Genomic DNA, 27,197 nt, shown 5'->3' on the forward strand with positions numbered 1-27,197 from the left:
AAGTTTGGTTAGACGCCATCTGCGCTCATGCTTTCTACATAATTGCTTAAGCGTACGCGTTTCATCTGTGAACCATGGAGTAGGCACTCTACGGCGAGTTTTCAGACGTAACGGCGCCACAGAGTCAATGGCATTTAACAATGTCGCATTGAATTCATTCGTAAGATTATCAATAGAGTCGGCGTATGTGAGAAAATTAGTGGTTGCCGGCGACAGTATTTCAGATAGCGCAGTTGCAGTCATAGAGTTGAAATGACGGCTCCTATAATGCTGATTGCTCTCTTGTCTTTGACAAGGAACTAATCACCTAGATTGGTCACCCTGTTATTTCTGCAAAGAATATATTTCAATCAAATGGAAGACTTAACTGGAATGTTTGAAGATGCTATGATTCACAACATTTTAAACAGATGGTTAGTGCATGCCTTTTCAATGACATTTCAAGTTCAAAGCTCCACGAAGATGTAACCGTCCCTTCATTTGTACCACGATGACATTCCAATGGAGGAGGTCAGAAGTTGCTTTGGGAAAGAACAAAGATCACTGAGCTGCTGAGGATGTCGACACTAGCGGTCTGGCCCTCTTGGCAGCCAACTCCTCCACTGCAAATGTGTAGTTATACTGGAAAATCAATACAAAGTCATTACATTTATACGTGGAAGGGTACTGAAGAAAGTGGTGCAGTCGAGTGGTCTTACCTCATTTTCTATGTCTTGGAGCGATTTTATACGAATGTTGTTGAGCTGAGGAGTCTGAGAGTGACAAAGAGAGATAGCTTAACATGGTTCTGGAAGACCTTTGTAGTGGGAGATGTTAGCCATACAAATATTGAGCTGGGAGCAAATTTGATCACTTGAGAAGAAAAAAGAAAGTTGAAAATACCGTAGCATTTGGTTGGATATTAAACTTTGGGTTAAGGCTGAAAGGCACTCCATCTAGCGCTGCAGATAAATGACACAGAGAACATATTGGAAGAAACGTAAAAAACAACTACTTTGCAGTAATATTGTGTTACCTGTGATTACTTGGATGCTGCTGTCAGCCGGTTTGTCCAGGGACTCGTTGACATGGAGGGAGTGGCGCCTGTAGCTGATTTTACCGTTAGGCACTTGAGGAGGATTGCTGAAGAAACGTTACCCACCGAAAAATTTAGAACTTAAAACCTCCAAAATAGAAGAGGGTCCTTTATTGTTCAATGACAACTTTCAATTCCTCTCAGTGAGCACAACAGCATTAAAGAAAACAAAACAAAGTGTACCTGGCTCTTAGAGGCTGTGGAGTAGGAGGAAGCTCCAGAGAGAGTCTACGAAGGCCCAGACTGACATTACGAGGCTTGACTTGGGGCGTGGTGCTGGTAAAATGACCCTTTCGACACCACAACACATAACCGTGGATGTCTCTGTGAACAACACATCAAGTATTTAAAGGTGCATCGTGACGAGGAGCTGGATGAAGTAATTTGCAGTTGAATGTCGTGGATTGTACGGTGCCTACCCAACACATGTGTAGTGTTGTAACATCATTTTGCTTTTGGCTGTCAGTTTGATGTCCAAGACAGCTGTGTCCACACTACCGACGGGGACAACACGCACACAAATGCGTTTTTTCTTCCAAACGGTGGCCTCTGGAGACAGCAACGTACAAAATATTAGCAAAATAAATTGACTGAATTTTTTTTAAAGGAAGTGTATGCAAAGTCTACTCACAACATTGGCTTCTTGGTTTCTGTGGTTTATTATAAACATTATAAACGTGTTGATTGAAACTGGTTGAAGTTCTTAGTGAATTGTTATGAGATGTTTTAAGTTTAGAAATTTCATCTTGAAAAGTTATGAAAATTCTGGACAGAATTTGACTTACAGGCCAGATCCTCTCCATCGCTGTTTTTTGGCTTGTACTTTCTACTGTACTGCACTTAAATTTGCCGCTCATACTCAGAGCCACAGAATTTAACCCACTCACAGCTGGTCGGTTCTCTGCAGTTTTCGACCAGCTGTCAAATCCCTTTGTCTTAACTTCTGTCAACGCAGAAGAGCTCAGCTCCTTGTTTGACAAACTATAATAGAATCTGTGGCTCTGTTAAAAACTGCAGGCCACAACTAAACCCTAGTCCAATGAGACAATTTGCAGAGCTATTAACCTTTGTAAAATACAGAAAACCGTGGCTGCTACCAGAACACTGTTAGTATAAAGATGCAACAGAAAAGTCGCCAGTCATAGAATTGTTATTCAAAACCACTGACTTCATTGTTAACACTCCTCAGACTTAGGTTATCTAATTGGTCTCCACATCAAACTGTATAAATAAATTTGAGTGTGTGTCCTCACTTGGTTCCAAGTGCTCTGCAATGAAGCAGAAGCCATGAGGGATGGCGTCCTTGTCAGTAATGACCTGAATGTCTGACACGACCATCCCACCAGAGGTGTCCTGCAGACAGACATGCTTATATTATGTATTGCGGTGAAGCAAAAACCCCAAAGAATATTTCTGAAATAGTGGACGTGTCTCTCAGTTACCTTACTGTAGCAAAGGTAATAACCCGACCTTATGGCGAAGCTGCGTGTGAAGTTTGCGTTAGCTCCATCTTCAGTGATGTTGATCTGTAGATAGAAACAGGGAATGCTGATAAATATAGATGAATTCCCGTTGACACCTTCCGCCAAATGTTCAATGACCTTAAGAGGACTTGGAGGAAAAAAAAAACGATCAAAACAGAGAGGTGGGATAAGTTTGTGCTCCCTCATTACCATGACCACATACCAAAGTACTTCTGAGCAAATAAGCCAAGGTTACCTTGACACTTAAAAACAGCAACAACATGATCAAACAGTGATCAGTTATGTGAGGAATGTTTTTTTTAATTTATTTAATGAGAACATTGCATGTTAATTGTCCAAATCACTCAACATGCTCCTTCAGAGAAATTCCACAAATATTCAAAAGGGGCTAACCCCTTTTTTTTTTTTGTTCCTTCCCTTAACAAGGTGCAAGGTGTATGGGTGAATAAAAACACAATATGCAGTGAGAAATGTGGAATCTCCATCTCAATCTGTACCAAGGTGAAGTCTTTAGGGCAGGTGGAAGTGTTGGATGTCCACGCCACTGCTGTCAGTGGCCGAACTACCCCATGATCTGTGGTGCCCATCTGAGGAGAAGAGAAAAAAAAAGACAAAGAGGTACGTATATGCATATGCTACATTTGACCTTTTGAAATGCAGGTGTACTTGGGTTCAAGCGTTTGGTCTCACCACTTTCTTGTTTTTAAGAAAATGTACCCATTGATTTTGCAACCACAGTAACTGTATTTTGGATTAATTTGAAGATCCAAAACTTTTAAATGGTTGTTCAGACATCCTATGTGATGGGATTTAATACAAGAGCTGAATCACACAAAATCTAATTGCAACTTTTTAGCTGTTTTTTTTATTATTAAATGAAACATTGTTTGTCATAACTGAAGGTGTTTTTTTTTATATTCATTTTTGTCAGTGATGAAATAGCACTTATATACTAATTGATTTTATTTTATTGTTGATATCTGAGTTGTACACAGGGACCAAAATATTAGAAACAGCTTTCAATATGCGCAGCAGGTCCCGATGTAAACTACACTAAAATGACAATAATGTCGTTTTCCTTTTTTGTATTTAATGTTATCACAGTCGAGTTAATGTTGGGGCCATCGAGTGCAGAAGACTCCACCTTGGTTGTTTTGCTCAGCTGATTGTTTTTCTTATTATTTTAACAAGGAGAATTCTACCAGTGACAGTCAAAGTATTATGGTGAATTAAGACAGCTTATTGTTGATGATAATGTGACAAATCAGCAGCAAAATAAGGTCCGTTTAAAGGCTGACAAAGCATATTTAGTTATTCGTGAGCCATGCAGCAAGACACAATGCTCCTATTCACTCTGAACGGCAGTGTTATGACGCGCTGTTGCCAGACACGGAAATGGTGAGTCCATTTAGAGTAATAATTCAATTACAGTCAAATTCAGTGCATGACATTCCAAATGTTTGTGATTTGAAATTCATATGAAAGAGTTCAAAATATGTATGTTTTTCATTGTGGAAGCAAACACAAGACATGTATTTTAAATGTATACTTAATTGTGTTAGTTTTACTTGGAGTATTTCTGAGGGACCTAATCACATTAAAAACGTTTAGTCCAAATCCAAGTAAATCTAAATTAGTTATAGATTAATTAAGAAAGGTTTACCAAATTGACACGTGTACCTTGTATAAAACCTAGTACATGACTGTATACACATTTGGACATTTTTCAAAAAGTTTAACTATTATCAATATTGACTTAAAGCAGCTTTCCATAACAATAATTTTGTCTGGTAGACAAGGCCGAGTTATTAAAAAAGCAAATAAGTGAGCAGGCATGCTGTAAGAAGTGTTGTGTGTCGTTTACAATACAAACACGACCAGCCGGTCTGAAGTCACATCAGCTGCGATTATTCGTCAAAACGTGTTTGCTTAAAATAAGTTCCTAAAAAAACTTAAACAAATCACCTCATCGACACTAACTTACCATTATGAAAGTCTTCACTTCTCTTAAGTTTGAAGGTTAGTTGTCTGGTGAGGAAACTGCAATGAAGTGTCTCTTGACGTCTGTAGGTGATTTTCCTAGTAAAAGCAGGAAGTCTTGTTTAACTACAACTCCCAGAAGAGCTCACGCCTAAAACACGTCAATGTTTAATTGCTGACTCTCGACGCTAGATGGCAGCATATCAAACTCGACAGTGCAGTAAAATGTTAGTGAATCGTCAGTGTTTAATTGCTGACTCTTGACGCTAGATGGCAGCAAACGATACAGAAAAATGTTAGAGAATCGTTTTCCCAAGACTTGCCTTAAAACTAAACAATTATCACAATGCTTTTGAACAATTAATTACATTTTAAAAAGAAATCCAATCTTTGCCCAAGAGGTCAGATTGCTCATTTCCTCAATAATTAAACAACAGTATGCACCACTTAGAGTTGTTGTATTGGTTTTTCCGTTACATATATTTTGCAATAATTCTTAGAATAAAATCGTCAACAAAACACTTTTGAACAAAGATTTCTGTATGGATAACACGAATGCATAAAACATGTTAAATGTGCACTTTGCTAAATAAGTGTAATACAAGGTTTATTCTCGGTTAAAATACAGTATATTAAAAAAACATCTACAATTAATTACATGATCACTGAATTATGCTGTAGTGCTGCAGTTTCTACTAACCACCACCAGTCCAGGGAGTTGCCAACTCACCCTAACCCTTGAACAGGATAATTGGCATAAACAATGGAAATGAACTCAGGTCTAGTAGCCACACTTAGTTCATGAGATTACAAAGGTAGCAAATAGTTTTTATGCAGGGTCATGTAGTTTTGAATTGCTTTTTCCTCCTTAATAACATAATAATTTACTGGTGTGAACTCAGTCAAAGATTTACATTTGTTTGATGGTCTTAAACACAACAACACAAATTGAGGGCACAAAGTAATATAAAAAAAATTTCATGAAAAGATCCCTTTGCAAGATCTCTTGATCCTCTTTCCTCACATTTCAGTAGGGAGGAGGTGAATGCCAAGTCAGGGGTGAAAGGTCGACCATGATTATAGCAGAAAGAGATGGTCAGGCAGCACAGAAAGTGATTGAACTCTCTTCTGCAATCATCATGGACTCATTCCCCTGTGCTCTGCTCCTCTTCTCCCTGTTATGTTCAGGTAATTGGGATCATTTCTATCCATTGTGTCTTTAACACACATTCTAATGTTTTTGAGAGCGGTAGTAAAGAGAGAACATGTTTGCGTGTGTTTACCTTGAGTTGTGTGTTTTAATAGAAAGTGGATGCCTCAGCATAAAATATACTGGAGATAAACAAAAAAAACAACTGAGCAGGGTATTTTGGTTGCTTTTGAAAGCCAGACATAAGCTACGACTTTTATAATTGGTATAACTTATTTCTTTTTGAAAAATATGGTCCCTGTTGGTGGCATACTGTGTTTGAAGTTAATTATGTCACTTAATTCTAAAAGCCCCTTAATGTGACAATAAAAATACGATTTTAGCCAATTATGCCTAATTTCCCTCAATACATTTAAATATTCTTGTTTTTGTCCAGTCATCAGAGACACTTGTGTTTAATCTGCGTATTTACTCAGACTGTTTGCTTTGGGCTGCTGTTCGTTTACACTGCATTTTACTCCGACCCGTTTAAAGGTTCACAGAATTGGATACGGCACATGTGTTCTCCTACGTGCGTGTTTGTGTGTGTCTGCGTGAACGCATGCGCTCCCTCCCTGCAGCCACTGGTCAAGGTCCTGAGGTTTCAGTGGAGCCCCAGGTTACGACTGTGCGCGAAGGCGAGTCGGTCAGCCTCAGGTGCCAAGTGGCGAGCGGTACTCATTCCACCCAGCTGCAGTGGAGGAAGGCCAATAATCAAGCCTTAGCAGGTCTGGAGTGTCAGTTTAAATGCTCACGCTTTGCTCGATGTACGTCACCATGTGCTAAATTACTTTTTTTGTCTTCCGCTAGACAATATCAAGATTGGCCCCAATGGTGTGGTTCTGACCGTTGCTAATGCTCGACCAAATAACCAGGGCGAGTACCAATGTGTGGCGACCAGTGCTGCTGGATCCAGTGTTGCTTCAGCACAGATCAACATCAAATGTGAGCTTCAACAAGATTTTCAGAAAGATTTAAAAAATGTTCAATGGCCAGGTTTTTGTGACAAAATACCAAGATAAGCCATTTCAGAACTTTTTCCACCATTAATGTGACCAACCTCAACAACCCAACCAAAAAACATTCTAATGTCTTTTAAGGCCGGTAGTAAAATGACAAACAGAAATAATTGCACAAGTGTGCACACCCTGATTAACTTCGGAGGTTCCACTCTATGACGTTTTTCTTTCATGATGACCTCCCATACAGATCCTCCCAACGTGCGCCTGTCACCAACTGGGCCCCTGAGGGTCAAAATTGGTGACCGGGTATCAGTGCAGTGTCGGGCTACAGGCAGGCCACGGCCCAAGCTGAGCTGGAGACGCCAAGATTCCGCTCTGCAGCTGCCTTCTGAGGAGACAGATGGTTTTAGCACCATACAAGTAATACCTGAACCAAAATAATGCTTTTAACATTCCTTCTCTTGAAATACCATCACCTTTTTATTTTCAGTGGACTGTCGTGCGTGCAGAGGACGCAGGTGTGTACATTTGCCAAGCTGAGAACACTGTGGGCAAAACAGAGGTCAAACTGGAGGTCATCATGGGAGGGGGACCTGGTGCACCCATTGCATCAGTGAGTCATAAAGAAATGACAGTTGTGGAGGGTCGTAGTGTCACTATCCGGTGTCAAGCTACTGGTAAGCTGTTGATATATTTATTAGACAGTTAAAGTCATTAGTCATTTTAGCAATGTCATAGTGACCAGAAATACAGTAACTAAAATTCCACGCGGTCAGAAGTCCCACCCTCGTATAACGGCAAACTCTGATATGAAAAACTGAAAGCAAATTGAAAGAAACAAAAAATAAATAAATCCTGAGAAGATTTTAGTTTCTTGTCAGCTACTAACTGATTCATGCAGTATGACAGACAGTATGATGCCATTATAAATCCAGATTGGCAAATTTGGACACCAGATTCTCATCAAAATGTAATGTGTTCTTCCTTGGACAATGCAGCTCACCACTTCAAAATGTGGTTAAATTACGTTTTTAATTTTCTACTGGATCCTGCCAATTGTATCTGTCCCAATATTTATTTCTTAACTATGCCTAAATAAACCACTGTGAGGACACATGCTGTGATTAAAATGATTGCAACACAGTCTGACAATAACAAGAAAAATAAACGTTCAACAAATAACAATTTTATCTGATTAATATGCGCAATAAAAGTGCCAAAGTTTTGACAGATTTGTTGCAAAATACTTCAAGCTGTGTTGTTCATACTAAAGCAACTAAAAATTATTAAAACACACAGAAATTAATACTGTAACATCATTGCATAACATTTTATATGATAACATTATGTGGATCGTTCCTCTACTTCTTTCAGGTTCTCCCTCTCCTGTCGTCACATGGTCCAAACTGAGAGCCCCGTTGCCATGGAAACACACAGTAGCTGGTGGTGTCCTGACACTGACCAGCGTGGGGCGCCAGGATTCCGGCCAATACATTTGTAACGCTACCAACATACAAGGCTTCAGTGAGGCATACACGCAAATAGAAGTGGAGAGTAAGTGGACCGAAACACATCGTGACATTTTTACGATTATTTGTCAGGGGCCATGCACAGGAAAAATTAAACTCGAGAGTCGAGATGGCTGTACCATATTTTAGTTTTATTATAGCTCCCTGTGACAGGTAAGAAAAAAATGAGTGAAGAAGTTAAGTGAAAATGATCAATTATTCTCTTTTTTTCCCCTTCTGTCCTAGGCCCTCCTTATGCCACGGTTATGCCCGAGCAGGTGAAGGTCCAACCCGGTGATGCTCTGACTCTGCGCTGTCTGGCCCACGGCTCTCATCCCATTCAGTTTCAATGGAGCCGGGTGGGCAGAGGCAACCTGCCCGCTGGAAGTCAGACCACCATCGATGGACAGCTTGTCATAGCTCGTGTTAGAATGGGTGACGGCGGATCATACAAGTGTGTGTCGACCAATCACATTGGCTCCAGTGAGGCACTGGCTAAAGTCATAGTTAAAGGTGAGACATGACAACATCAATACGGAGTGTTAATGACTTCTGAGTTCTGCTGAAAATGGCAACTAACTGACTACTGTTAAGGTTCACTTGCGTCAGTGAAATGAATGTGACGTGAAATCCACTTTGTCACTTCTTCTCTTTGTGTGTTTTCCAGGCTAGGCCACTGAAATGTCTGCAGTGTTGCCGCGAGCTTGAATTGTGACATCAGATGGAAAGTATCAAATTCTTACTGCACATATGGAGCTAAACTCAAACCTTTCAATTAGTGGATGTATTAAAGGATTAGGGGATCTTTGGAAATTTTTTTAATCACCTTTCTGTCTGAGAAGATGATAAACTTCTATTTGAATGTTTTTCCTATCCTAGGTTTGAAAAGTAATTCCAAAATATATTGTCTGTATATCCAAATATATTTAGTTCATGTGGTACCCCGTCAGCAACATGTAATTTTCCAACCATAAATACTTCAAGACGCTTTCTACAATTTGGGAATGAAGCCTGATCCATAAAATCTAGATTTATTTTATGGCATTAGAAATAATTTATTATACAAAGAATGAAATTTTAATGGCAAGGTGTTTAAAGTGCATCCTTCATTATGTGGTAGGACTTTAAGCTATAGAATTGTGATACCTTATTTAAAATGTATTCTTACAATCATGACAATACCAACATTTTGAAAATTTGCCTATGAGTGCTTCATAATTGCTTTTCAGTTAGGATTAAACTAATTCCAGTGAACGAACGAATGAACGGACGGACGGACAAATGAACAAACAAGTTGTCGATAACTAACATGGTAAATATGAAAGTGCAACACACTGATTCCCTTCATTTTTTTCATTTGGTGCTGATAGATTTTTTAAAAAAATACACGTGTTGTCAAGAATGAATAAAGTCCCATAATAGATACTAAATGGTGTATTATTTTCTCGTAGCACAACTTTAAAGCTAAACTATTTCGCTTCATTGTGTTCACATGCTTTGTGGTAGCTTTTCAATCTCAAATGGGTGACATGCATGCTTGCAGTGAGGCATTCACGGACTCAACCACAACGAGGACGCAGGCAATGATTGAGGTAATTGTCATCCGCTGCAATGAAGTCAGAAACACAGAGCAAACAATTTCACCAGTTGTGTCACATAAACAATTGAACACATTTAGCTACAAGTTTTTAGTGAGGACTTTGTTGCGAAACTTAGACCCCAGAGAGCTGTGCTGTTACGTAAGATTCAAATCAGTTCTAACTTAATGAAGTGTTATCTTGCCATTTGAGGCTTGTGGTTGCGGCAGTAAAATGGAAAGAAAGTTGACATTTCCAGACTCAGGCCTGTAGCGGGCCTCTCTTGTAAAATTCCCAATGTCTGCTCACAAAAGGAGCTTTTACCATTCTCCTCTTTCACCTTCCATGATCTTTAAAAGCTTGAGGCAGGAACATCTGCTCCTCGTCCACTCCCTCACCTCACAGTCACTCACCTTAAACTTTACCTTTGGAAATATGAATCCCTTAGAGTGGGAATTTTGCATTTCTTTGAAATTCTGCATTTCTATGTCATGAATATTGTTTCTAATGGAGTTTGACAGAATTACTTCCAGCAGTCCAAACAGTCTTACAATACCAGACACATTCCTTCAAATGAATTACGATGACAAAATGTCTACACTCTATTCATTCAGGGCAGCTCTGTTTAGCCTTGATGGGGTGAGCGCAGAAAGGAAAAGGCAGTCAGTCTTCTGGCTGTGCAACAATGTGATTTCCAGATAATAAGCAAAAAATTAAAGTGAAACAGTCACAGGCAATCATTTAATCGGAAAACCATCATTGAGGAAGGAACGAACGATGTGAGCGCTTCCTCAAACAGGAAGTGATAGGTGGAGTGGGGGGGGTGTCCGTCAAGTCGGTTGCCATGGCTTCCACCCGGTGAACTAGGTTAGCTTGTGGCATTGGCCGCAAAGCGCACACAGTAGCCCGACATACGGATTCAATTGTTTCTGTGACATGTTCATTTTCCTCGACACCGTTTGATATAATTCTCTGCAATGTAGGTCAGGGAATAAAAATAGACAGAGGGAATGTACATGAGCTAAATGTATCGTTAACGAGGTACAAATTGTCAACATAATATTCCATTCATGTGTTTTTCTCTTATTTAAATGAGTGTTACATACATAAGTGCAGACAGTTAAGAAATCTACCGGGTCCAGCTCTTATGAAATTTATTTCACATAATGAGTAACATTCAATTTTGTGTGACATACATACTTACAAAGTAACCCAAACTGGTCTAGAACCAAAAGATGACTATAAATTTTGCAATAGGTCATAAATAACATCCCATTAATAATTGACATTCCACAAAAGTCAGGGGTGTAAATTTTATTTTTATGAGTCACATGGGGTTCACTCCCAGATATATTATGAACTCGAGGGGACAAACATGAAAGTTCCAGTGTGTAATATTTGTACCTAAAAAATATTCCTCATAATTCCAATACATGGTTTGTAATTAGGTGACTAGCCTCACCACATCCATCCAGGATAACTTACTTTATTTTTAAATGATGTTGGCCTAGAGGCCAGACAGGGCTCCTCTTGTGTCAGTGATGAATCACGTTATTATTCCTTGTGTGCAGTGTGTGTACGTTTTCCAGTTACTCGATAAAATAATTAACTCTAGGTGAACATTGAGAAGGAATCAGCACATAATATTCAATGAGAAAAACAACATATCGAAACAAAGATCTTTCTGCCACATCACAATGTTCTTTAGCACAGTAAGTAAGTTGCCATTCCATAGATAATCTTGTAATACTGTAAGACCAACAAAGAGGCTGTTTAAAAATTATTTGAGTAGTTTAACACATCTCTTTTTACTAGTTGTGATGCCAGTGTCTCTCGCTGTATATTTGTTTGACGGATATAATGATAGAGTGGGCGTAGGTGGGGACGTGGCATAATAACATGTCTTCACTTAACTGTGGTTGGCGTGAAAGCACAGTCAGCTCCATCGGATTGCAAGTCCCCATTGCAACTTGTTGTTGGCAAGTGGCCCCACAAATTAGAACACAACTTCAGATGAGTGACTGGTTCTTCCCAGCCGTAGTGTGGTGGCACATTAAAGCAATTCAGTTTATTTTGGATTGCCCTTATGAATATCTCAGCAGCTTCGATGGAGTCTCGATTGTTACGGTTTAATGAGAGATGAAATTATCCACTTTCACTTATTCGGTGTGAAAATTCTCATTTATTGTTTAGGAATGCCATAAATCATTTCATCTATCATCTATCTATAGCAGCATGTACAATTACACGTTTTTTCAGATGGCAGAAGCTACAATTAAACTGCATCCACATGTTTCTAATCAATATAAGAAAAAAAAAAGTTAATAATAATAATGATGATAACTAACCAAGTTTATGATTCTGAAGCGCCTTCTGTGTGGAGTTGGCACGTTTTCCCTGTGCCCGTGAGGGTTTTCTGCAAGTTTGACAATTTTTTGTTTGTCCTCAATAACACCACGTAAAATTGCCCTACAATTATGATTTTGTCACCAGATTACAACATGAAAAATACAGATTCCAGATTGTTTTGTGAAAACAGTGGAAAGTTAGTTTTTCCTTTCTCTGCTTATATTTGATGTTTTTCTGTCTGCGGAACGGACAGGATATAAACAGCAACTGCAACTGTATGATTATCAGTCATTCACTGTGTTTCCATATGGGAAGAAGATCATCTATGCATGTGTGCATAAGTCTACATATGTGTTTTAGTTTGTGGTCATGGGGAGCCAGTGAAAATCAGTCCCACATGCATGTCTAATCAGTGTGACCATCATTCATACAAAAAGAGAAGCGTGCAGGAAAAGAGTAGGAGACCACCTTGTTTTCTTCATCTCAGTGTTGATTGACAAAGTTGAAGACATTCATTCAAGTATGTGTGTGAAACAAAAATTAAAACACAAAACAGTTAAAAAGGCTGACTATGTGCAACGCTGCGATAGTACAATCAGAAAATTTTAAAAATTTCACCGCTTGCTCAAAAAGTGTTTTTTCATTTTTATGCAAAAGATGAAAGTGTATACTGCCATCAAATGGCATTTTGCAGCTATTGTTGGAATTAATACGTGTTAACAAAAATATTAATATACCCTCACTGGGTTAATAATAACCACAATATAGCTGCTATAATACAAAAACACTCTTAATATCATTTGGAATTCGTCTTACATCACTAAACCGAAAAATAAATGACCTACAATTGATTTGATTCTTTAAAAAATGCACTGAAACTCCCCGACATACGAAGATATTTCCTGTTTGCTGAGCTTTAATATTATCTTGTGTCATCTTACAGTCATAGAAAAAGCCCCCAAAAATGTAAAAAGCTGCAAATAGGTAATTTGGTAAGATAGTTCCTGTTTGCTGAGCTTTAATGTTATCTTGTGTCATCTTACAGAAATAGAAAAAAATGTAAAAAGCTGCAAATGGGTAATTTGGTTAAATGTCAATCGTTACTTAGTGAACTGCTTCTTGTTTGACTTGACTGGTTTGACTTTTGAGGCTTGTTTTTCTTGAACATTTTGAATTTTTATTTGTACCATTTTCTTGTGCAACAAACACAACAAATGCTAACAAGAGTGAAAATGCCAATTGCTTCTTACATGGAGTGGAAATCAAATCACTCTCCCCCATTTTATACTAATGAAATGAACTTTGGATACTGGTAAAACAAAACCGTGCTCCTTTTAACTGGGAATTCCACAGTTTTACCTCTGTTGATACAGCATGAAATGGAATGATCAAAGCGAGAATTTAAAATGCTTTTCACTGACGCTGAAAGGCCGTTAGCCTGTGGAAGGGTCACGGGAATGTTTGAATAAGTCTCAAAGGGATCGTTTGGAAGTGACAGCTGCAGACCGACTAAGGTTCAATGGCGATGGTAAAGATTTTTTTTTTCTCAGACTTCAGTCTACAACAGTGGTGTCAAATTCTGGCCCGCGGGCCAGATTTGGCTCGCAGTGTAATTATATTTGGCCCGCAAAGACACATTGTGCTTCGACTTTGTGTCAACACAAAAATTGCAAATTGTATTCACTTTTAAAAGAATAGAGATGTTTATCGCAATTTTGTTTTCAAACTTTTTAAAAATTTGAACAGTTCTTACTAATCTCTGATTTCAAAACTGGTTATTCATCAGTTTGTTGTGTCGCCTATACCGTATATAATATGAGACGTTCATACATTTATTTGGGTTGTCATAATGGCTCTCCGAAGGAAACTATGACTACAATGCGGCCCGTGACAAAATTGAGTTTGACACCTTTGACACCCCTGGTCTACTACAAAAGTGCAATTTCAAATCAGCACAAATGTAAAAGAAGAAAAGACCGTTTTCGCACATCTGGCATCCTCTTATCATCTTCCTGCAGACAAGAGGGGAGTTATTTGTCTCATTGGTGCATCCACCAGTCGCCAAATGTCTGACCTTCACTCTGCAGCAATATGATTAAAATGATACTAACGAGTGTGAGGACAGGCACAGAAATGCGTGCTTGAAAAATGGGGTCATAATAGCTTGTACTCACACCGGATGTAGAGAAAAGGAGAATGCTCAAGTGACTTGATATGAAAGTTTGTCGCATTTATGGTTGAGTCTTATCAGACAAAAATACGTGGAACAAGAAGAGATATGATACCAGGCCAGCAAATTCATCTCAAGTCAAGGTCAGTTTGTTTCTTCATGCTGACACTGTTACTGGATGGCAATATAATTCAAATCCTCCCCAACCCCTCCCACTCAAAAAAAAATCAGCATCATGTGACTTGAACAATTTAAGGAAATCAAGCTTTGGTTTTAGGATTGTGGGAAGAACGGGTTTATGGACTTGAAGGAACGTAAAATGTCGTTATGGTGAATAATATCTAAGAACGCTCCAATAAATTGTAACTTTCTGGGAAGGCTACAAAGTTAAAAGTCACACAAGTCACCACTCGATGCATTCGGACTAAAAATATCTGCAACATTTCTCTCAGTTTGAATGTTTTGGCTCAGTACTTTGACCCAGGAATGTCAACATTCAAAAGCGAAAGCCCACAGACTCGAGAATGCACACTAAGAAACGGAATCTGCACCTGCATATGATGACAACAAGCAATACCACACAGGAAGTGACAAAAAATCTATTCCAATTTTTTTTTTTTTTTTAAAGCAACAAAAATCACTGGCTTGAAGAAGGATTGTTGCAGAACAATCTCCACCAGGTCCCCATGATGCGTTTCATCATGTGAAGGAAAACAAAACACTCAGTAGTTCTCAGTTACAGTTATTGAACAAGACTAATACAACATTGGCATTTAAAATTAATGGAAATATACTTGATGAATTGTTTGCATGTATGTATTTTTTAAAAATAGTATTTGTAATGTGTTAACAAATCATTGCAGCCTCCTGGCAATTATTCCCTATACTAGTCCAATTCTGCCTCTCTCCCTTATTTCAAATCATGCTAATCCAATGCCCGATTTCCACTAGTGTTCCCCAGGGCTCTGTCTTAGCACCCTTGTCGTTAATATTGCCTCCCGCAAAGTAATATTTCCCATGAAATCCATATCGTCACAACTACTCACGTTACACCAGATAACTGGTCCACTAAACTCACTTCCACTTTCCTACCTTTCCCTTTTATCGGCTGCCTCTCTGAACTCAAACTTTCATGCATCCATTTTCTATAGCACTTGTATTATGTATGTAAAACATTTTGGCTAGAAGGAAGGAAACAGGAAACTGGAGTGTGAGAAAGCAAAACGAGAAGTCTAGAAAAAAAAAAGCGATTTAAAGTGAGGGAACAGTTGAGTAAGGGGGAAGCCACAATAATGCCAAAACAAAAGAAAAATCAACAACTGAATTACACAAGCAACAAGCAGGAGGTAAGCGAGGCAGAATCCAGTACAAGGAATTCTGGGGGGAAAAGCACAACGGTTGAAAATCCACAATACAGTGAAACAATATTGAAAACTCCTCCCACTAACTTTAAACCTATTCCGATTTAATATAACACGCTTTTTAAAGTACGCCTTAGTCTCTTTTATTGGCTTTTTGCTTCTTGTGTCGGAGCTGGGAAAACAAACAGGACCTTAATTGGGACCGGTGAAAAGTCCAATGTTTCGGTACAAGGAGGCGGAGATGGAGGATGGGAAGTTGGGAAGTGCTTACTGGGAAGTCAAGAAGCAGCTGTTTAGAATGAGCGTGAGTCATCCTCCTCCTCAGACTCAACTAGCCACCTCCTGTCTATGGGTCCCAGAAAAGGAGGCCAGTATAGGTCCTGAAATAGAGCACACAAACATGTGTGTAGGCAGTGGAAGACACACAGGCGGGCGGGTTGGTTCAGCAGGCAACGTGATACGACGCCAGTGTGAGAAATGCTTGTGTGGAAAAGGTGGAGAGAAAGGAAAAGAGTGACGAGGGAGAGACTGTGTGTGAAAGGGGAGAAAAGAAGGGCTGGGGGAGGCCCGGAGGAGGCGTGTTCAGATCGAGAGGGAAAAAGCTGCTGGTTCACATGCACACAAACACACTCACACACTCCGGCGTTTCTCTTTGTGTCAACTCTTTTGTGGAGTCTAAGCGCTTTAAATTCCTGTGAACCTTCTGTGACGACTTCAGTTATTTCTTATCCCAAAGTTTGCAGGTTTATTGTTTGGACATGGGCGGAGGAAAAGAGCTTCTGCTTTTTCTTGGTAAGTCATTCATAATTGTTTTACCGTTTAACAGTGTGAAGAAATGAAAAGGGCAAACAAAAAGCTCAACAGGCTTAGTTGTTAGGACTCTTTTGCCGTCACGCACATTCTGAACGACTATTTACATTTAATCTAGTCAATGGTTCATTCATGCCCAGACGATCACGTGTTAATTCGCTCACTGCCATGACAAAGTGTCACACTGGTCACACCTTGTAAGACTGAGGCTAAAAGATGTTGTGATGGAATCTAGAATCAATACATATAGTAGATGTTGATGATGTTTTCCTAACATCTTTATATATCTAAAAATAGCCTTGATAACAATTGCCATATCGTTGCATCATACTGAGATGTATCAACCAATATGTAACTCCACTATTTAAGAGTTCCCTCAGAATGATGCTGTAGTTTTTTGTACCACTATATATAAAACACATTCTCTCAGTCTAAATACAAACTCCTCATGGTGAAAAATGGCTTTTCTATTATGTGGTTGTGAAGGCAGGATATGTCATTATTTCATTTGACCATATAATCAGATTTTTAAAATTGGACCTCTGACTTTATGATATCCTCTTTATGTACCGCACTTCTCATGAGTTTCACAAAGTCAATGAGTTGTTTCCTCATGGTGAGGAACAAACCAGTCTAGCTATATGCTGACTGCTCAATATATATATTTTCCGCTACAAGAGCATGATAATAGGCATAATTTCCAACTGGTTAGGAATGGAGGGTTTGGCCACTTTATTTTTGTAACAGCAAAAATAGCTTCTCTTTCCTGTCTCTCACTCACTGAATGTCCATGTGATGTACATGCGTAAAAACAGTTAAGGCCAAATTCGTTTATATCCGAGCAAAATATGTTGTGCTAGAAATAACACAAGATAATCATATATTTTATTCGTTTTTTTTCTTTGGAAAATCGTCGATTACAATTTAGAGAAGGAGAAATTATTTATTTTCAAAAGCACCACCCTGTCAATTTATAGCAAAGTGTAATCATGCTCTTAGGTTACAAATGTCAAAGTCAAAGCTTGGAGCCAGTTTTGGTCTGCGACATGGGCCCCATTCCCTTTTCCTGACCCCCCCCGACATTTTTTTTGTTTGTTTTTTACTGACCATTCAATAGTATAAGCAGATTTCCCTTCTTTCAAACAATGAATGTTTTCTTTTATGAAAATACTGCTTGGATAATAACCACAACACCATAATTGGAATATTAGGTAATCCTTTTGGCACTTGTATTTTGCTATGTCTTTCATTTTAAGAAGCTGTTTTTAAAAAGTGGAAGTGTGTCTGTCTGCGCTGTCTTGTATCGACAAATACTTTCACATGGATCAGACACAAGGCCTAAAATTCTTTTAACCCAGAAGTTTACTCATGTTTTAGATTGATCATGATTTGTCAAATTCAAGAAAAAAAGAATCACTTGTGTGTAGGAGGAACAACAGGTGTGGTTTGATCAGCTGTGACTGAGGATTGCGATAAATCACATGACCCTTTATTAGTGAAAAAGAGTCTTATGATTATGAAGTCACAGTCATATGCATTGAGGTGACAGGTCGTGAACTATTGACACGCTGTGGTTGCAAGTGAAACAGAACTTTAGTCCAATAAAATGTGAAGTGTGAGGACTATCTAGGTCATGTTAATCCATATACAGTTCTGATTGGTGATCAGCTGCATCAAAGTCACACTTTGTTAGTTTTCAGCCCTTGTGTTTTTTAGTCATATACTTGGAGGCTGTCACGCTATTTGGCACCCTTACTTTCAAATTCGGTCTGATTTTATCTTCACGGGGGCACTGTGAGCACCAGCCCTGCCACAAACAGGGGGCTCATTGTAAATGAGGGGAGGGAGCTGTTTGTGCAACAAATATATTCTGTGTTACATGCCTGTTGTGTGGCTAATCGAATGTCTGAGTGGCGGGGGAGGTTGTCATGGTTGCAGGCATACTAAATAACAATAAACAGATGCCATAATTACAATTCCCAACTTCACCATTACATCATTAGATTTCTCCTCATAAAATACGAGTTTGTTTGTGAGCATATTGCACATTATTTGGAAAACCAGGGTGAGATTCATTTGAATAAAACTGCTTTGGTGTTTGAGAGGAACAGGACATTACACACTTTATGCAAGGAGTTTCACAAGAAAGGTCGACTTATGGGTGAAGACACATGATAACTGTCAGTCACGTGAATGACAATGAGACACTATGTTTCCACTTTCCGTCAAAAGGAGAACCCCGCAATTACAAATTTGGGTTTGACAGTCTCTTGTGACACGATTGGCGCTGTCGGGCCTGGTGTTGGAATCTTTTCTTTTAAGCACCGTTTTCTTTCTTTTGTTTTCAATGTGTACGCACAGTTTTTTTTTCAAACGGAACTTTCGAGTCCAGCTTTCTATGTAGTACATTGAAGCCGAACAAAACTGAATAGTGTTCACATGAGGTACTGCATATTGTGGGGTGTTGTCTGTGGCACAAAAAAAAATTCTTCTCTCGCAATGGTCACTATAACAACCAGTACAGAAGTAAAGTCACAGAGCAGAGTGTCATTTTGACACCTCTTACGTTATTTAATAGCATAAAAGGGGAAGGAAAAGCAATAGCATTGATGCTCTCCCACTAACCTTGAAGCCAACATCTTATTTCTCATTTTTGGTTTCCTTGGGAAGCATTAGGCTGATAATAGTAGTTAGAATGTCTGCCTCACCTCACCATCAATGTTTTTTTTCTGGCTAAACTCACCTATGACTCAAATGAGTGTTTTCTACTCAGAAAACTAACAGTTCTCATGGTTTGTCTACAGGTTTCATGTGCACATTGAAAAAGTGCATGCCTCAGTGTGACAGTGGCATGACCAAGGAAGACAACCGATGTGTTGGTAAGAAACCTGACTCTGTTTGGTTCCAAAACTCCTCAATATCTCTTTACCTCAGGTTACTAATATCATAGTATGTCCAGTGTGGTGTAGAAAATATCAAATCTTTCTTGATGGATAAGTCTTGTCACTGCTTAAAACATTTATCTTACGAAGAAATGTTTGAAGTGACCTTTGATGCATACAAATGGTAGTCAACCACATGTTCCTATATTTTTTGCAAGAAAAGTAAAAATGCGACGACAATAATACACAAGTAACTCTTCTCTAACTTTTTTGAAATGTCCAGATGTGGATGAGTGTAAGGAAATTTCAGGATTCTGTGGTAAGCACGCACAGTGCTTCAACACAAACGGCAGCTACTATTGCCAGTGCGAGCCTGGTTTCCACAACATTAACAGAAACACAACCTTCACCAGGACTAATGGACAGTGTGAAGGTGAGCGAACCCGTTTAGGCTAACACATTGATTTGTCTTATCTCACTCACATCCTTTTTGCACTCCTTTATTAGACAAAAATGAGTGTAACTCCAATATCTGTGGTCCCATGGCTCACTGCGAGAACTTGATTGGGAGCTTTCGCTGTGTCTGCCAATATGGGTACACCAACAACAGCAATGGAGACTGCATAGGTGATTACCGTCTTGTTTTGCGGGTCCACCTTTTGTGTGACAGCGGTAGTTTCATAACCACGCAGTCTTGACGCTGGAATTGGTGGATGTAAGTTTGAGGTTTCAATAGAAATTAAATGTACTGTCAATTCTGTTGGCTCAGATCAGACTTTTACGCTATCAAAACAATATTTACGCATAGCTTTGCTCACTTTGCGACCCGACAAGGAAACAAATGCCAAAATAGCAATGGACTTTCCCTTTTGCAAGTTATATTTTCTTACATCCTGCGGTCATCCGTGTAGGTCGACAAAAGTAGCAAGCATATTTTGTTGAGTAGAATGTCTACTTTCAGATATAGTGAGTAAAAGTACAAAATGAAAATAAACACTGAAAAAAAAATAAAGAAATCTAATTTTGTACATTTATGAAGCCCAATCCAACTCTTAACCTAGCCCTAACCCTAACCCACTACTGGTTGTGCAGGCGTATCTAATTTTGGCGTTGGAAACTGTCCGTTTCTCTTCCCATCAGACATCAATGAATGCGACATATCTGAGAATCGAAAAGAAGACCTCTGTGGGAGTAAAGGAAGATGTACAAATCTAAATGGAAGTTACTGGTGCGAGTGTCCAAAAGGATACACTAATTATGGAAATGAAAGGACTTCATGCTCAAGTGAGTGTTTGTATCTTATTAATATTTCATAACCTATGTGCTCCCACTGAAACTTTATACCTTTCCCCTCCAGAATTGGATTGCAACACCTTTGATTCCGAAAGTGTAGCTGTGCAGGTAAATCATTGATTTATTTTCACTACAGTTTAGTTCCATTTTGGTAAATAGCACATCTGTTGGAAAGAAAGGAAAACAAAATGCACAAGCGCATAGCACGTAACAGCACAGATCATTTAGATGGAATATTTAAAGGGGGGGTGGGCGTTCTACACACTGGACCCCTGATGTTATTTTATATCTAAATTCAAGTGGGTATGTTGAAAGCTGAATAGCATTATTATCGTGTCCTCTCACAGCATTACAGTGGCTTGGCAGATCTGCTATCCATCATGAGAAACAGCTGCATGGTTCTCTCGAACCCAAATATGAGCAACGGAAACAAGGCCGATGGAGATGCGCTACTGGAGGTCAGCAAAGCAAAGACATGTCGACACATCGCAAACTCGAAAAACACACACTGTTATTTTATGTGTGTTTCAACGTGCATAGAGACTTCTGACCGCATCAGAGACAGTCTTATCATCAGTCGATATGGACTCGAGTGAAGGCATGTATGGGCTGCTAAATACAATGGAAAACTCCATCAGGCTCATTGGCCCACAACTCAGAGATGACCATATCTCGATGGGCTCCAATGAGACAGGTAAATTTGCCAGTGTGATACAACACCACGAGTGGACTACGGGCTTTAAGAGAACTGTTTCTTTGAGTAGCTGTGGCAATCGCTGTAGAGAGGGGAACATCCCCGCCCACTGGACCGATTCATCTGGGGACTGAAAACTCTGCGCTTGACACCGACTGGACAACGGCGGCTGGAACAGGAGCATATCCTGGTATACTTTTCTTACTATTTCTTGCAAGAAGAAATAATCATCACAATAGATCTCCGCCAAGACCAAATTGTTAGCAGTAAAAATAAAAGGTCATGGCACTCTACTTATTTCCATTGAGGGCCCAGTAACTCAAAAAAAATAATAATCCTGTAGCCTCACCTTTATCCAGTTCTCATTAAACAGCAACACTTTTTTTTTGGCTCGTGTGTCATCTCACTAAAGTTTATTAGAATTGCTCAAAGGTTTTGGCAGTTAGTACTCAAATTACAGTATGTCTTTCTATGCTTTGTTTTAAAGACCCATATTAGAAAATGTGTTATTACTTGTTTTGAAATGTGCCCTGTGATTGATTAGTGTAGCCCGGCACTGACTCAAAGTAGGCTGACTCCAACTTCCCTGCCGTCCTAAAGACGACAAGTGCTATGGACAACAATAGATGGATGTTAATGTCCTTTTAATGTCGCCCATTTGCATCCAAATGCAATAATAATACTCGCATACATTTGAACTGGAGCAAAAAAGTAAGATAAACATAATTTCAGTCAATGAGAAATCATGATGGTAGTTTTTCCAAAGTTCCGAACAACATTAAAAACAATAAGACATTGCATAAGTTGCTTCATATGTTTGTTGGAGGTAATTGTTCTGATTAATAGATAAAAGCTCATCCATATCTAATTTGCTTGTGTTTTCTTCTAGGCTTTGCTATGGCTGCCTTGTTGAGCTACCATAACCTGGAAAGATCTGTTAACCACTCCTTTGACAAGCTCCAAGGATTTGAAAAAGATGGCATTGAACCGACTTTCGAAATCTTCTCCCGGGTTGTGTCTGTTGTGGTGTCGAACCCATCCACCCAGAACCTGAGCCACCCAGTCATCCTCACACTCAAACATCTCCAGGTTTGTCGATCAGTACTTGAGTTTCAAACCCAGAACCTCTTGAGTGTCTAATAGAAATTGGCAAACCAGCCCTGCTTTAATCACTGCAATCATGAGCTGCGCCATGTGGTAAAGCGAAGGATCTTCTGGTTTTGCCCGTGTGGTTTAGAACAAATCGGAGGCAAGCTACATCTGTGCTTACTGGAACGACAGAGGTGCCTGGGCCACAGATGGTTGCTATCAACAGAAATCCAATGCCACGCACACAATGTGCCGATGTGAACATCTCAGCAGTTTCGCCGTGCTGATGGCGCACTATCCCGTCGATGTAAGAAACAAGAAACGCACCCTATAAATATGCATACATGCACCACCTGGTGGCCTCAATACGTTTGTCTAAAGCTCAAGGAAGTCTAAGAACCCTCTCTATAATAATTAGATGTTTTGAAATGATTTCTCACTGCCGGAATTCCCCCTCCAGCAATCCTTTGCCATCCAGTTGATAACAAAGATTGGACTGATCCTCTCCCTGCTGTGTCTGAGTTTTTGCATCCTGACATTCAAGTTCTGCCGCTCCATACACGGGACACGTACAACCATCCACTTGCATCTTTGTATCTGCCTCTTCATCGCTGATCTCATCTTCCTGGTCGGCATTTCTCAAACCAAACCCGAGGTATGTTTGCCCAAACATTGTTTCCATGGAAGGCAATAATCTGACGGGGCCCTTAGCTTGATGAATCTGTGAAGAGGCTGCCTTCATTGTTTACATACTGCATAGCCAAAGTCAGCTGTTAACATAACAACTCATCTCGGTGCGACATTAGAGCATCGTATGACGTTCACGATGCTCTTACCCCTCTATTAAAATGGACTTTAATTTGAATTTAAGACAACTAGATAAGTCAATTGACTGATTTTCAATTTATCTCATTACAATACCAGCAATTTCTTAGTGGTCCAGTCAGATTATACTGACTCATTCTGTATACTTGTAGCTTTCTGGTAATTGCTATCATGCAGAGGTTTCTCTAAATTTTGACACCAGATATCATCAAACCAAAAGGGCCAAGTACCTCCATATCAACAACATTAAAGTACAGTAACATAGGATGCCTACATCTTTATAAAAAGTGAGGCAGACGTTTCATTCCTAAAAAGTAAACATGTATTTATCTTTGCAAATCACTAATATTTTGCCTGGATCGGGGACTAAAATAATAATCCAATACAATATACTGAATACAAAAGGTAAATGAGAATTATAAAGGGTGAGTTTGAAAGTCCTCTAAAAAAAAAAAAAAAAACTTTGGTCGCATCTTAAAACAGTGATTATGACTTGACAGTCATACATGCTGAATATGATCGAATAAAAAACATCAGAGACTTTCTGGCGCCATCTTATGTTTCTAATTGCGGATACAAACTAACAACAGCAACCAATTCTTTATAAGGTTAGCCCAGCTCTTATAAACACAGTAGGAATCATTTGGTTCATCTGCGCTCCATGCAACTTCCGTTCCTCATTTGTTTATATTGCATTACAGGGAGGCTGCAGGTTTATTGCTGCCATGCTCCATCTTTTCTTCCTGGGAGTGTTTGCATGGATGTTGCTTGAGGGGGTGCAGCTGTATCGCATGGTGGTCCTGGTTTTCAATGCCGCTCTTCGGCCCCTCTACTTATTCCTCTTCGGCTACGGGGCACCCTTGGTTGTTGTCATTGTAACTGCCATCATTAGACCCAAAGGATATGGAACTGAGGAGCAGTAAGTGTATTTGGAAAAGGATCAAACGTAAAGCGCACAGCGAGCTCTGCTTTTACTTAAAACTGTCATTCCCATCTCTTCTCTGCAGCTGTTGGCTGTCCCTCAAAGACGGCCTCATCTGGAGCTTCTACGGCCCTGTGTGCGTCATCATCTTCCTCAATGTTTTCTTCTTCATCATCACCGTCTGGAAGCTGGCCCAGAAGTTCAGCAGCCTTAACCCGGATCTGTCCAAGCTCAACAAATTAAAGTCAGTGCGCTCAACTTCTTTTATAATCCCCCCACCCTGATTACTGATTTTTATTTGCACATTTATATCACTAGAATGTTACAAACCAATTTTGATACCTCACAGAGATAACAGAAGTAAATACAAAATTCAGCTTCTAAATGAAACGGCAACCCCCCCAAAAAAACAAAGGACTGGCCAAGTCCGTCTAGACTCCAAATGGGTTTTTTTTTTTTCCTTTTTGTCCCTCTGTTTTGCCAAAACCACCATGTCCAAGGAAGAACAACAGAGATAGAGGTCATGACTGACAAGGTCACAATTAATTATCGTGCTACTGTGGGCACACTCATAGTTGGACACCCCTGCAGCCTTGTTCTGATCTAGCTGTGACCTCTGGCTTCAAGAATGTTGCCAAGACTATTTGGGAACATAGCTCTTGGGAAAAATAAATGTCCATCACAGCTCAGCTCCAGCCGTGATTGATTGTGACCTGAGACCTGGCAACTGTGATATTGTTTTCAGTCAACAGCAAGTGGCAAAATGGCCGTCCCTTGAGATGGGTGAAGAAATTACAGTTGTAAAGTAGGGTTTTATTTTCTTTGACATTTACGTCTGGTCTCTTTTTGATGTATGCAAATTAGTAACTAGCCAGCCTGTTGCAAAGAGCTCAATCTATTTTCCACTATCATTCATTTGAATCTTTCAACAAGCAGTAAAGCAGTGCGCAACTTGCTCCACCAATGCTTTCAATAGTGCTCCTTTTTCGACAAAATGGAGCAATTCATCGGATAGTGTTGCATTTGCATTCATGCCAACTGTCTGATTTCCTCTGCAGAGCTTTCACAGTGACCGCCATTGCTCAGATGTGCATTCTGGGACTTCTGTGGGTGTTTGGAGCCTTCCTGTTTCGCAAGGGCAACACAGCGGTCGAGTACATATTCACCATTTTAAACAGCCTACAGGGAGCACTTGTCTTCATCATGCACTGCCTCCTATCTAAACAGGTAGAGTTCATACTCTGTTGTATACAGTACATATGTAGCCTCAGCCAGTCAGTCAGTATATTACAACAATTCTATTCAATTATTACAGAAAGCTTTTAATAATGATTCATGTCTAATCACAGGAAATTGTGCAATAATTTTTTTTCTCGACAGTATACAATACTGTACATACAGTTGAAGCTGTAATGAAGTTTCCTCATTGTTTTCTGTTGCTCTCTGCAGGTTAGAGAGGAGTACTACAACTTTTTCTCCTGCATCTGCACTCCAAAGAAAAGATACTCTGACTTCAGCAGTACAAATCCATCCAATAGCCAGTCACAAGTAAGAATCATGTCACTTCTACCGACTACTCCCAACACACACACACTCAGCACTAATATTTTGTCCCTATTCTTTTAGGGTTCTCGGAGTGGACAGAACACTGGAGAATCCCACATTTGAATCATTGTCTGTAGTCAACCCAACAAAAGAAATGAAGCTATTATTAGAATTTAAATCCACATCCGCTTTCATGTACTGTGTTTTACTGTATGGGTTTCGTTTTATGGGAGAGAAAACAAATGACTAATATTGAACGTAACTCATGAACTGTCCCAAGTCAGGTTCATCCAAACCTCATGTGGGCCTTCAGTGTGATGAAATACAGAACCAAGCAAGAGTATAAAGATACAATTGTCAAACAAAATAGCTATTTGAATCACTCTATTTAGGTTTGCATTTGACTTTATGACACTGGTTGATTGGACATTTTCCCAAAAGGATTTCTTGAGAGATACCGAACTCTGACCCACCCGTTTGATGACTGTGCAGCTTCCTGTTATTGAAATTGTTTGTGGGATTAAATTCCACGTTGTCATGTCATTATTGCTGCTCACTGCTTTGCTTCATGGTTACTGTAAGGATTCAAGTTAGGGAGCAGGGCAAACCTTAAACAATTTCAGCACACTTTGTCTTCATTGAAAATGCTTTATGACTTGAAAAGTATCCCGTCTTTTCGAACATTTTACTTGATGTGGAGTTATCGTAATTTATCCTATTATGGCTGTTAAAACAAGAGTCGGACAAGCTTCCTCCTGTAAACGCTGTTGGCCTGTATTTTTGTTTACATTCACATTTTGTCGTGAACACCTCTCTTAGTGTATTTGACAACTGCTCTGTAGTTTGATGTTTGGCTACTTTTTTTCTGACCATTTTTTATTCATGTATAGCTTTGTGTTTTCTTGCACCTGTTGAATGTAAGATTATGGCGATTAACTATGATGTATATAAACTTATTTTTCTACATCGTTGTTTTGGTACTGCTATCTTAAAAAAGAATAGGCACCGGATATTTTATTAAAATATCTACTTGAAATGTGTACCTCATTGCAAGTGGGCTCTCCTCTTTTGCTTCAGACGATCTGCAGGAGAAAACGCGCTCTTTCGAGAACTCTTTTCAGTGTTTGAGCAATAATAATATATATATATTATTATATAATATGATATATAATGATATATAATAATATCATCAACAGCAGGGTGTAGCCACTGCTGCAGTAAAATATTTGTTGCAAACGCCACAGGGAATCGCATCACACAAATGAAAGCATGCATGACATATGCCAGAGTGATAGGCTGTGCAAACAGTAAACGCATTCCTGAGCTGACAGTTTCAGGAGACTCAGTGTAATAGTATTAATAATGATAATGATAATAATAATGATAAGAATAATAAATATTTTTAACTTTCTCTCAATAATACAAAATATGAGTTCGATGATTGTTTGACTATCATCACTACTTCTAAAGTCTCATGTTAGT

General features: G+C 39.3%; 3 protein-coding genes across 4 annotated transcripts; 2 read left to right on the forward strand and 1 right to left on the reverse strand.

The window, feature by feature from the left end:
- Positions 1 to 304: 304 nt before the first annotated feature.
- Positions 305 to 4,685, reverse strand: mvb12a (multivesicular body subunit 12A). The gene is made up of 10 exons (XM_061273551.1): positions 4,544 to 4,685; positions 3,057 to 3,146; positions 2,518 to 2,601; positions 2,329 to 2,428; positions 1,495 to 1,624; positions 1,259 to 1,399; positions 1,016 to 1,122; positions 883 to 941; positions 699 to 752; positions 305 to 621 (listed from the first exon to the last, which is right to left on the reverse strand). Exons 1-10 carry the CDS (start codon positions 4,544 to 4,546, stop codon positions 541 to 543), a joined length of 849 nt encoding a protein of 282 aa, XP_061129535.1. The 5' UTR covers positions 4,547 to 4,685; the 3' UTR covers positions 305 to 540.
- Positions 3,025 to 9,628, forward strand: LOC133150920 (basement membrane-specific heparan sulfate proteoglycan core protein-like). Of its 2 annotated transcripts, none has more exons than XM_061273549.1 (9): positions 3,025 to 3,177; positions 5,571 to 5,727; positions 6,310 to 6,456; positions 6,539 to 6,673; positions 6,938 to 7,110; positions 7,181 to 7,367; positions 8,065 to 8,244; positions 8,445 to 8,711; positions 8,866 to 9,628. In XM_061273549.1, the coding sequence occupies exons 2-9, from the start codon at positions 5,613 to 5,615 to the stop codon at positions 8,868 to 8,870; spliced, it is 1,209 nt and encodes a 402-aa protein (XP_061129533.1). In that variant the 5' UTR covers positions 3,025 to 3,177; positions 5,571 to 5,612; the 3' UTR covers positions 8,871 to 9,628. The 2 variants fall into 2 exon arrangements, with proteins under 2 accessions (XP_061129533.1, XP_061129532.1); XM_061273548.1 differs by lacking the exon at positions 3,025 to 3,177 and adding an exon at positions 3,840 to 3,957.
- Positions 9,629 to 16,000: 6,372 nt separating this feature from the next.
- Positions 16,001 to 26,679, forward strand: LOC133151701 (adhesion G protein-coupled receptor E5). The gene is made up of 17 exons (XM_061274941.1): positions 16,001 to 16,447; positions 19,270 to 19,344; positions 19,631 to 19,780; positions 19,855 to 19,974; positions 20,488 to 20,631; positions 20,705 to 20,748; positions 20,988 to 21,098; positions 21,181 to 21,334; positions 21,405 to 21,524; positions 22,224 to 22,423; positions 22,572 to 22,730; positions 22,884 to 23,078; positions 23,950 to 24,167; positions 24,256 to 24,414; positions 25,229 to 25,397; positions 25,620 to 25,718; positions 25,797 to 26,679. The coding sequence occupies exons 1-17, from the start codon at positions 16,414 to 16,416 to the stop codon at positions 25,836 to 25,838; spliced, it is 2,193 nt and encodes a 730-aa protein (XP_061130925.1). The 5' UTR covers positions 16,001 to 16,413; the 3' UTR covers positions 25,839 to 26,679.
- The last annotated feature ends 518 nt before the right edge of the window (positions 26,680 to 27,197 follow it).

The sequence above is a fragment of the Syngnathus typhle genome, linkage group LG3 (assembly GCF_033458585.1).
Source record: "Syngnathus typhle isolate RoL2023-S1 ecotype Sweden linkage group LG3, RoL_Styp_1.0, whole genome shotgun sequence".
Classification (NCBI taxonomy): Eukaryota; Metazoa; Chordata; class Actinopteri; order Syngnathiformes; family Syngnathidae; genus Syngnathus; species Syngnathus typhle.

Bases quoted from the DNA above. Each gene is read 5' to 3' on its own strand.
- mvb12a (XM_061273551.1), bottom strand. The intron at 1,123-1,258 runs GTACACTTTGTT...ACGTTTCTTCAG, and splicing joins CCACAGCCTCTAAGAGCCAG to CAATCCTCCTCAAGTGCCTA. The intron at 622-698 runs GTAAGACCACTC...TTGATTTTCCAG, and splicing joins TCCAAGACATAGAAAATGAG to TATAACTACACATTTGCAGT.
- LOC133151701 (XM_061274941.1), top strand. From the start codon at position 16,414: ATGGGCGGAGGAAAAGAGCTTCTGCTTTTTCTTG. The intron at 20,749-20,987 runs GTAAATCATTGA...GTCCTCTCACAG, and splicing joins CCGAAAGTGTAGCTGTGCAG to CATTACAGTGGCTTGGCAGA. The intron at 25,398-25,619 runs GTAGAGTTCATA...TGCTCTCTGCAG, and splicing joins ACTGCCTCCTATCTAAACAG to GTTAGAGAGGAGTACTACAA.
- LOC133150920 (XM_061273549.1), top strand. From the start codon at position 5,613: ATGATTATAGCAGAAAGAGATGGTCAGGCAGCACAGAAAGTGATTGAA. The intron at 5,728-6,309 runs GTAATTGGGATC...CCCTCCCTGCAG, and splicing joins CTTCTCCCTGTTATGTTCAG to CCACTGGTCAAGGTCCTGAG. The intron at 7,368-8,064 runs GTAAGCTGTTGA...TACTTCTTTCAG, and splicing joins TATCCGGTGTCAAGCTACTG to GTTCTCCCTCTCCTGTCGTC.